The sequence below is a fragment of the Beta vulgaris genome, chromosome 3 (assembly GCF_026745355.1).
Source record: "Beta vulgaris subsp. vulgaris cultivar EL10 chromosome 3, EL10.2, whole genome shotgun sequence".
In the NCBI taxonomy this organism is placed as follows: domain Eukaryota; kingdom Viridiplantae; phylum Streptophyta; class Magnoliopsida; order Caryophyllales; family Amaranthaceae; genus Beta; species Beta vulgaris.
This window is the reverse complement of record NC_079204.1, coordinates 4780169-4790993: the sequence shown is the minus strand read 5'-3', so window position 1 is coordinate 4790993 and position 10825 is coordinate 4780169. Positions and strand designations below refer to the sequence as shown.

Below are 10825 nucleotides of genomic sequence, written 5' to 3'. Positions count from 1 at the left end.
CTATTTATCTCTCTTAATGAACTTGGTTTATTGTTGTTGAATCACTATGTTTGTTTTCGATTATTCCAACATGGGGGTCTTTTATTATTTTGTTTTTACAGTTTTCACATTGAAATTCTGGACAATTTCGTTAAATGTCATCTTGTAGAGTATAAAATAATTAGTGAGAGAGATAGATTTTCTCTTAATAACTAGTTGCTTTCTTTTGATAACATTGTTGGTATCGCTTGTAAATGCACTTTCCTTAACTCTAAATTTTTGGTTTACAGCTTTTCATGCTACTTACGATTGTCCTATTGAAAATAGTTTCCCCCCTAAATCTAGTCATGGATATTAGAATATTATGTTTGTATTTTTTGTCATAAAGTTTAGGGAATCAGAATGTAAGCTAGTTTCCATTTTTCCTACAGGTGCATATGGTCTTTCCTCTAAATGATACGACAAGATGTATATTTGTTGTGGTGCATGACTCCGTGTGGCATATTACTCGAAGTTAAAAGGTTTTTTCTTTCACTAGTTTTCTCCTTATGTGCAGCTCTATTTATGTTATGATACCTCCTATCTATACATCTAGAAGTTTGGTGGTTGATTTAGCCTTGTAATTATTATTCTTGACAGAGAATGAGGGATTTGAATTCTTGTTCTTGGTGGTTGCGTTTTACAATTTAAAGCTACAAATTGGCGTATACATGTTTAAAATAATGTTGACGTCTTTTCTGTAGGAAGGAGTATATGTTATGTTCTGCTCAAGCAATAAAACCTAGTTGTCCGAATGTATTTTTGGATCAATTAGTAAATAATCTTTACATGTGTATTGTTAGTTATTCTTAGACTTATAAAAAATATATATAAGCAATTTTTGTTGCGTTGATATTTCGTCCTTTAATGTTTATGATTATAGATAGTCTTCATCTTTTGCAACATTTGATGCAAATCCTCAAGGATTGTGCTCTATTGCTCGACAATTAGTATTAAGCGCTGATGCTAAATTTTGTTGCTGTTAATAACAGTTAGTAATTATGCTCTTATCTTCTGCATTTTCACCTGATTTTTCATTCCATATCGCTACATGTTTACCCGTTTTTAGTAACTTTTTCACCAGAATCTCTGAACTAATGTTTCCGCTTACTATAACCTTGTGTTGTTGTGAGTCAATACTTGTGCAGTAAACTCCCATATGAAACCAATCATCATATTTAGCCAGCAATAGATTTGGACATCTCTTAACTACAAAACCTTCACCAGAAGAACACACTAAAAATACTTATTATTAGAGTAAAAAGTAAAAACTAGGCTTTGATCACTTCATCTGAAAAAGTCAAGTGTTGCAAGTAAAAAAATAAATAAAGGAAGTAATATTTAGTAAAAATCAGTTTTAATCAGCAAAATCAGTTTTAATCCGTCCGAATCAGTATATTGCTAGGACAGTTAGGTTTAGAGAGATAGTACCGTTGATGCGCTGAAGAAGCTTCTTAACTTCTCTCTTGCAGCCAAGACAGTGTATGGGGACTTTGAGTACCCACGTCTGCATGTAAAAGGAGAGTAGTACAGAGAAAAAACATTATAATTAAATAACAAACAGGGAAGAAGAGCAAAATGTATAAGAGATGTATTCATGGAGATCAAAGAAAGTACATTGTATTTTAACAATTGTGTAGCTTATCCTGCTTTAGTTGAACGAGGTGTAGCCATTACTAAGAGAAGGAGACTTTGAGAAGCAGAGTAGGAGAGTTTATGACTTTAATAGTGAGTAGTGAATAGTAATGGGTATAAAAAAAGAGGGTTGCAGTGGGGTTTATAACTAGGGAGTAAATGATGGTACTATCCAATGTTTTTGAAAAGTTGATACAATAGTTTGAATACCAGGCCTATGGACGTGGATACAATATTTTTTTATGCAATTTCTTATATTTTTGTCAGTCACACAAATTCACATTATATGAATTTGTAGGAATGTCTACGACTCTTGTTTAGATGTGAACCAAACAAGTACTTAGTGTGTTCAAATCAGCTAAACACTACACCAATTCGTTTGATGGATGATAATAATTATAATTAATCTATAGCTTAATTTGTAAAGAGATATCATCCTTATGTTTATGATAAGATTTGTAAAGAGATATCATCCTTATGTTTATGATAACTGATTCAACAGAAACTCCTGAAATTTCTTGATAGATACATCTTCTTCTCTGAATTAATTTCATTTTTCTCTGAAATTACTTCTCTATATCTGTTGCTTATCTGCAAACGTTATCTGAAATTGTGATTAAATTGTTCACAATTTAATTATGAGCCTTAAATCACTCGATTTCTCCCACTCCCTCCTACCATTCTGATTTGGCCTCCCCCTCCCTCCAAAAGAACTCACCTATTCTTTCAACTCTATTTAACTCATAATTAAATTTAAATGCAACACGAAGTCTAGAAAATGTTACGAGTGTCCAAGGTGACGCATCACATTTTTGAGTACTGACCATGTTGTTACAGTTTGTCTACCACTTCTACTTAACTGAGTACTAACTGGCTAAGGCAAAATCTGGTTGTTGCAGTTCTGCAAAGTAGAATTAATAACTACGAAATGAAACACCACCCCACCATCATGTTATATGTAAAACTAAGTAGCGTAGACATAGAACCTAAAGTAAGTGCAACAAAACATAATATTCTGATAGACATACAACTAATATGTTTGATGTGGCTCTTGATTAATTGTAGCTTGTCAATAGTCTTTATTACTGCTTTACTCCCATGGCGATCTAAGCATATACCTGGTAGTGCACTATGTGGCCTTTTCTCTTTGTGTGAGATCTGTCTTTCTTTGACTGACGTTGTAGAATCTCTCATGAGTAAATAGCATACTTACTTTGTCATACTATTTGTTTTTTTTTGTTTGTTGGTTTATCTGCTTTTTTGCTTTTTTTCCCCTTCCTCCCTTTCCTTCCCACTCCCTTGGGAAATTTTTTATGCTTGTTCTTTTAGGCTCCGGCATGACGGGCATATAAGACTTGAACCTTAAGTGACTAGAGTTGGTAGAAGATGGCCATATAGGCAATTAGTTAAAGTTACATGACTTGTGAGGCACTACATTTTTCACTAAGTACTAGTCTCCCACAGGCTACAACTTCATGGTGTTTATGCCTTGTTGAAGCTTTTTCCACGCTTTAATAATATATGAAATCTACTTGAACAGAGCATAAGCTCTAAAGCATGTAATTTACTCCATGACAACAAGTGAAAGGAAGTGTAAGATTGGAACATTGCAGGCCTCTATATAAGAGGAAAAAATTGAACAACCTTCTGTAAATTATGAACATTATAGTGTTCGTCTTTCTAGTCTAAATTATTTTATGCTCGTGTTACCTATTTTTTGGGATATATTACATGTGCTAATTATAATTTTGGTCTTATTTTTCATCTTTTGAAGGTACTCGAAAATAATAATAAAAGTCCAACAGATCAAGAACAAGAGGGCACTACTTGAGGCTTCAAATTGACTACCATCATTGTTTTGCTAGATCTTAGTATTATTAGTTAGTTTTGTAAGGCTAAAACTACATTTTTAGTGTGTTTTAATTTCGTGGTATTTTTAGTAACATATTAGTTATGAAGTATTATTGATAAACGTGTGTAGGAATTTTAATTGTGCGAACTACGTTTATGATTTATGATTACATATATACATTGTTCGAAGTATTTTTATGTAATCTTCAAGTTTCATTGTTGACTTTATATTCTAAATTACTTTATATTATATTATTACTGTATTATTATATATAATTATTTGTTAATTAATTATGAAAAAAGTATCAAAAGAGGCCATACAAAATCTAGACGCTTTTCCTTGTCAAGAACTTATGACAAATATAAGATTAATTTTCTAGCCAAATTTCTCTCAACACTAAAAAGCGTCGTGACTAATTATAGTCGACAAAAAGCGTCTCGAATTAGGACACTTTAAAGCGTCTATAAATTAATTGATGGCACCCCACTGACCAATGTGGCGACGGCTATACGGGTAAAGGAGACGCTTTCTGGTGACGCCAATGGCGACGCTTTTTGGTGACGCGAATTGCCGACTGATTTTGCTCGACGCTTTTTGGCAGCGTCGAGAGCAAATTTCGCGACGCTTTTAAGCGTCGCCAAATGGGTTAAAAAGCGTCGCGATAACACTCCTTTTGTAGTAGTGTATCCTGTGTTTGCGTGTCAAATATAATATCTTTTAAGTTTATTATTCGCAAAAACTCAAATCAGCGATTTACGAGTGTTTGACACAGTGCCAGGCACTGAGCCACAAAAGGATTTTTGCGAAATCGATTAGATTTCACCACTCAATTCAACCCCCCCTTCTTGAGTGTCACCTTGTGTTCCAACAAAAGGTCATGTGTTTGGTTCTTAATAGCTACAATGTTAATATTTTTAGATATCTTTTAATATATTTGTATAGATATGGCCCCATATTTTCTACCTATATATCTTTCTTTAAAACGTATATATATCTCCATAATATATGTAGGCACGCGCGAGTACATATTATACATATAAAAAAATAATAATAAGAGGGGCATTCTTTCTAGGCTAAAAATAAGACCCGATACGTAAATATACATTGTTATATAACCGACCACTCTACTGACCATTAAACTTGCTTAGTGGACAGGGTAGCCCAATGGCTAAAGGGTTAGGGTCAAATTTACAAGGCTTTTATTGGAAAGAGCTTTATTGAATAGGGTAATTATTGGACAGGGCCATTATATGACCAATAAAAAAACCTAATAATTTTGAAAAATAAATTCGATTTTGTAAAAACAATTACATATTCGGATTCACATCCATTTAAACTCACTTTTGGCTCTCATTGTTCCTTGTTTTTCTTGCTCGTTTGTCAGCCCGTCCATTATCGACCCGCTATCGTCCCACTATCCATTTAGCCCGACCCGCAACCGTCCTTTTATGAGGTGGCCCGCTATCCATTTGACCCGACCTGCTACCGTCCTTTCATGAGGCGACACTTTTATGACCCGACCGGCGCTGACCTTGACCCGATCCGTCCAATAACAAGGTCTATCGACCACTGAGCTACTAAGAAACTATCAAAGACTCGATTTCATAGAGTTCAATCTCCGTTCTCAACTCCATAACCAATATGAGCTTAAAGCTTGCATTTTCCTAATTAGACAGTCACAATATTATCTAATTACTATATCTATTTATCTTTATTATATGATCTTGTTGATTATTTAGCTTCCTATATCAATATATCTCTATTTTGCACTATATATCTTGGCACAATTTGTTTGGACCGGCCACCCTTACAAGAATAATCTCCTAAATATTTTACCAAAAGAAATTTTAACTTAGCAGGAAATAAAAACGAAGGAAGTATCTACTAATTTACCTGTTGGAGGTGCCCACTGGAGTGTTATATAAGAGCACATAGAGTAGCACCCAACTAACGCAACAAAGTGAGTCTAGTATTACTAGTTAAAGACCAAAGTACTAGTGAAAAAACACAATGAGGGCTCGTGAGATGTTGGGATTGATGGTTATGGGACTCCTACTAGCAATGGTTCCCACAACCATGCAACACCCCATAACCCACCCGAACCGTGACGGGTTGTTTATCGGGCTCGTCTTATCAACTGCTAATGATGAGACTCTACTCTTGAATTCTGGTTTGTTTGTCCCTGAAACTTCCGTCAAGAAAGCTGGAAGAACATTCAACATTGGTACTTTTAATGGTGTTCCCACAGTCTATGTCATCGCATTAGCACCACTTGTAAGAAACATTTTTAGTTCCTTCTAAAGCTTATGCCACAAATATTTGTCGAATTTTATTTAGAGCATGTTTGGTTCAATATTTTTATCGATAAATCTGACTCAATGTTATTGATGTATACGCAGGCGCATGTAAGTGCAACAGTACAAATCCTCATCGATAGTTTCCGTGTCACAGGTATCATCGATTACGGAAACGCTGCGTCTGTTAGCCCTTCTCTAAAACTTGCTGATGTCGCAGTGCTTGGTAAAACTGCCTTTACTGGTGCATGGACTTGGGAGGTACTTTACATCTTAAAAACTAATGATTAAAATGATCTTAAATTGTTTAATATAAATAACTGAATTATATTTTCATAATTTAGACATGAAGAATCCCAACTATCACCGATATTTTCAATATAATCACTGCCTTGACTTATTTTAGACTAGTTGCATATGATGCGTGCGTCGATAATCTTATATAGTTATAAATAAATGGACATGTTTTCTTATCTAAAATTATTTTGATAGTGATGTAAATTATTGAGGTTCTTTTGTACATGTTAGTATCTTTTTAAATTAAAGGTGAATAATTTTTAACTGTTCAATAATACCGTCACTGTAAAATGGTCGATGATTTAATAATTTTCTTTTCAGCGACTTTAGTATAGTTCTTTAACAATTATAGATGTTAATAAACCATATTGTTTGAATTTTGTAAATATGAAATATTATTTTATCACGATATGTTACTAACTATTTTTGGTTGAAGATTCTAATTAAGTTCGTAAATTAATTGTGTCAATCTAGTTTGTCAAGTTATTAATGGTATTGCATATTCCATTCATATGACAAGTTTTATTGATTCTCATTTTTCAATTTTTTATAAAAAGGAAAATATTATTTTAGATTATTAAAAGGTATTTGAGTCACTTCAAAAGAGGACACCATACCTTCTTTCTTGGCTTATATAATAGAGATTAATTTTAGGCCAACTTGGGGTTGCTTCCCAAATTAATCCAAACTCTTATCTTTTTATTGCCATCACTAAACCAATTTGGATTAATTATAGTATTACTAGCAATTTATGCACGCCATCCGTGCCTCACTTTTTTAGAACATAATTTATAACTTTTTTGAGCATAAACAAAGGTAAAATTTGAACATTAGACATGTTTTTTGGGCTAGCTAATTTTCTTGATTAAACCTATATCACTTAATCAAACCCGTCTTTTATTATTTATTTTATTTATACTTTCTTTAAGATTTTTAAAATCAAAACTGATGAGCGATAAAAGAATGTTACGCAGATTTATTCAGTATCTCTTATATTTTTATCAACAAAGTATTTTGTTTTAGTTAATTCATTTCACTTTGTTAATTAATTGTATTTTCCTTTTAAATTTACTACTTGATTGTGTATTGATTGATATAATTTTTTTGTTAATTTTTTATGCTATATTTGAATTTGATTTTCTTTCATCTTTTTTTGGTAGAGTAATTGATTTACTAAGGGGTAATTAAGTAAATTTATTGGAAGACACCATAGTTCCCCTTCCCTTATATAATAGAGATGTATATGAAAAGTAATAGTTCCGATCATTTTCAAAAACTATAATGCAAAGTTGGGATTATTTTTTGAGAATATGAGTAAAAGTTGGGATTATCGATGTAGTTTTTTTTCTTTACGTACTTACATTTTTTCTTAATTATTTGTTTTAACTAGGATTATGAAGATCGAGTTCGACAATCTGATGAGTTACCATCATTGAAATTTGGGGACTACAACGTTCCAGAAGCAGGAGATAACAAATTGGCTAGTTTACAGTACAACAAGATCAAAAAGTACACAGCAAAAGGTGCAAAGAAGGACACCTTCTGGTACTATGTAGATCCTGAATGGCTAAACATTGCTGCTAATCTTCTGGTAATTTCATTTTCTTCCGCCCTTTAAATAGTATACATATCTATTGTATTTCACTGTAATATACTAAATTATTATTCATTATCCAGATTTGGTTAATACTTCCCCTATTTCTTTTAAATTTACTCATTTTAATGTAGGAGAATAACCGACGAGAAAGTCCAAAAATAGAAAAGAGAAACTGGAAGATGGAGAGTAAATTTTAAAAGGCGGAGAGAGAAATTTTAGGATGGACTATTATATTAAAAAGTGAATCACTTAGGTGGAAAAACATGAGAAAATAAATGGGACATGTTACTATAAATAGAAAAAAAAAACGATAGTGTATGTGTAGATTAAAAAGAAATGGACAAAAAAAAAGTTTGTATAAATTAAAAAGAAACGGAAAGAGTATTAGTTAAGATCTTTCATATAGCTGCTGTACAACGTGACAATACAACCATATATCTATATCTTAATAATTACGACACTAGAAGGATTATATTGAAAATTCATGAGAAACAAAAAAATTGTTTCTATATCATTTTGATTGGTTAAAAAGAAATTGGTGGTACCATATAGAATTTATACAGTGTAATGAAATTTAATCTTATTACCAAATGGTGGTGTGGATTTCAGGATACCCCTCTTGATAGTTGCATCAACGGAAGGTTGTGCACTAAGGACGTACCAAGTATTGTGTATGGAGTTAAAGGATCATCGTCTGACACCTATGTTCAAAATGTGGCATACGGAAAGTTTCTAAATAAGGAACTTGATGTTTCCACCGTTGATAGGAAAAGTGCAGCCACAGTCTCGGTGAGTTTTCTAAACTTGTTTTTCATCTTGTAGCCGTTTCTTAAAATTAGGGGTCCTGTGATAAAATAAATTATAAAGATTAAGTTTTTTGGTGAATAGAAGAGACAAAAGAGTTATAAAACGAAGATTTTTGGAGAATAGGAGAAAAAGAAAAACACTGAATAGAAATTAATCTCTTTATATTTGCAATTAGATTTAGGTTTTTTTTGTTTGGACGGACAACTAATAGAATTGGGCTCTTATATTTCGGGGATCCTGTGCAATTGCTGACCCTGCATATGACCTTAGCCGCCTCTGTTAACTAATATTGCTAAACATGAAATATATATACATGTGTAGTTGGTAAGGTTGAAGAAGTAAACATTTTTACCTCTTTCAATTTTTGTCTTAAAATTGTGTAGCTATGTACTCAAGTAACTTATGTTGTTATATTCCATGAAATTGCAGACTGCGGTTGCAAATGGAGTGAAACACATCGTGTTCCGTGCTGCTTCGAACAAGCCAGGAGTGGAATATGACCAAAAACTTAGTGCTTTGGCAAGTAAAAACAATCTCAAAGTTGTTTCTGAGTTTGTTAAGTTGATCTCTGTTCAGCCACTTTTGAAGATGTTCCACTGAAGTATTTCTATTCAGCCATGTTAGTTGATTATCTAGTAGTATTATGTACTAAAATAAAGAGGGCCACAAGGATGAGATGTGACGCTTATGGTGTTTAGAGCTTTGAGCAAAGTATCATGTACCCAACTTTGTAAAAATAATTAATGAAGAGCCTATATTTTAATTGTTGGCCACGTTGGTGTTTCCAGATTTCAATGTTTTATGTTTTGTGTTGTTATAATTACCAATTTATTACATGGATGTGTCTCAAAATAATATGTCATACTTAAACCGTGTCAACTGTTTGTTAGAAATGAATATTAATTCCTCAAAAAGAATGTTCACTAATAAATAATAATCCCTCTTTTGTTTTATTTTTACCCTTTTCTAATTTTCACCGCATAATTTTGATCAATAAATATTTCAGATAGTTGATATTTTTTTTACTAGAAATAGTTGATATTTTCGAATAGAGATTGAAAAGAGCTTTAACAAAATCTCATCACACGAGAATACATATTCAGAGAGGGGAAAAAATCTGCTAGTGGACAAGTTAAAATTTGATAAGATCAAAGTTAAATTCCAAACTTTTCACAAATCTATATATATATATATATATAAAACAAGGTTCAATTGGCTTATGTGTCATTCAGTAAAAGAATCTGTCCACATGTCATTTGCAAAAGCCCCTACTACCTTCTGCCACGTGTAATTCTGACTAATGGAATGCATCAATTACAATCTTTGTAACTTTAGTAAGTTTATATATTATGTAGATTAATTTCTAATTGTTTTCCTATTTAATATATATTAGCGATTTTTTTGGCATTTTTCTCTCCATCTCCACATCAAACAAAAAAATTCATTATATCATACACGGAAGTAGATACATACTGTCAACCACCTTATTTTTAATTCTCGGTAAAAAAAATACTTTTTAAAAAAATGTTAAAAATTAAAGCTTAAATCATCAACTCAAAAATTCAATGACCACCTACTTATTAGGATTTAGTGGGGTTAAAGCAAAGAGAATTGGTACAGTTTTAATTAAACAAAAATATTAAGTGCATATTCACCGATTTGAAGTATAAACAAACAATGATGAAGTGTGATATAAAAAAAAAAAAAACTACCACGTTAGAAAGTTGACAATCTATGATTTCACTCTCACATCTCACTTAGATTTGCACTGGATTAAGAGGAAACAAGCGACATTGATAGAGTTTTTTCAAAATAGGAGTTTGGTTTATATAATTGAAATTAAATGGAATGACAAAAACAACCATATTATTATACAGTCAGACTATGGATGACGAAGATTGAAAAAATTAGTGTAAAATGAATTACCTTATGTAATATTATATATAACAACCATATTATTATAAATAATTGAAGATTTGATATACCATTGTCAATTACCATCACAAACAAATATGATTTCGAAGTGTAGGAGCTCTTTAATGGATATATCTAATAGTAAGATAATCAAGATAAAGAATAACAAAGAATCTAGAAAAGGGGAAAATAATTTTATTCTACAAATAATCTTCAAAATATAATTAAGAAAAAAAATCAAATGGGTGATTTCACAAGTTAAAAGAGGTACCTTTTAAGCAAAGTGTAACTTTTAATTTTAAATGGGTCACTTCTAGATTAATAAAATTGACGTATTTAAGGCAAAAAGTTACCCCTGTCCCACATTAATTTATTGATATTTGTATATCTGTGTTACTAAAGAATTTGTAT

At 31.9% G+C, this 10825-nt stretch overlaps 1 protein-coding gene across 1 annotated transcript; it reads left to right on the top strand.

The window, feature by feature from the left end:
- Positions 1-5471: 5471 nt before the first annotated feature.
- LOC104888267 (bark storage protein A) lies at positions 5472-9267 on the top strand. The gene is made up of 5 exons (XM_010673176.4): positions 5472-5779; positions 5905-6060; positions 7487-7687; positions 8303-8482; positions 8930-9267. Exons 1-5 carry the CDS (start codon positions 5516-5518, stop codon positions 9098-9100), a joined length of 972 nt encoding a protein of 323 aa, XP_010671478.2. The 5' UTR covers positions 5472-5515; the 3' UTR covers positions 9101-9267.
- The last annotated feature ends 1558 nt before the right edge of the window (positions 9268-10825 follow it).

What these genes read in the sequence shown, in the direction of transcription:
- LOC104888267 (XM_010673176.4), top strand. Translation starts at nt 5,516, where the DNA reads ATGAGGGCTCGTGAGATGTTGGGATTGATGGTTATGGGACTCCTACTA. An exon ending in TCATCGCATTAGCACCACTT is followed by an intron (nt 5,780 to 5,904) that starts GTAAGAAACATT and finishes ATGTATACGCAG; the next exon opens with GCGCATGTAAGTGCAACAGT. An exon ending in AAAGTGCAGCCACAGTCTCG is followed by an intron (nt 8,483 to 8,929) that starts GTGAGTTTTCTA and finishes ATGAAATTGCAG; the next exon opens with ACTGCGGTTGCAAATGGAGT.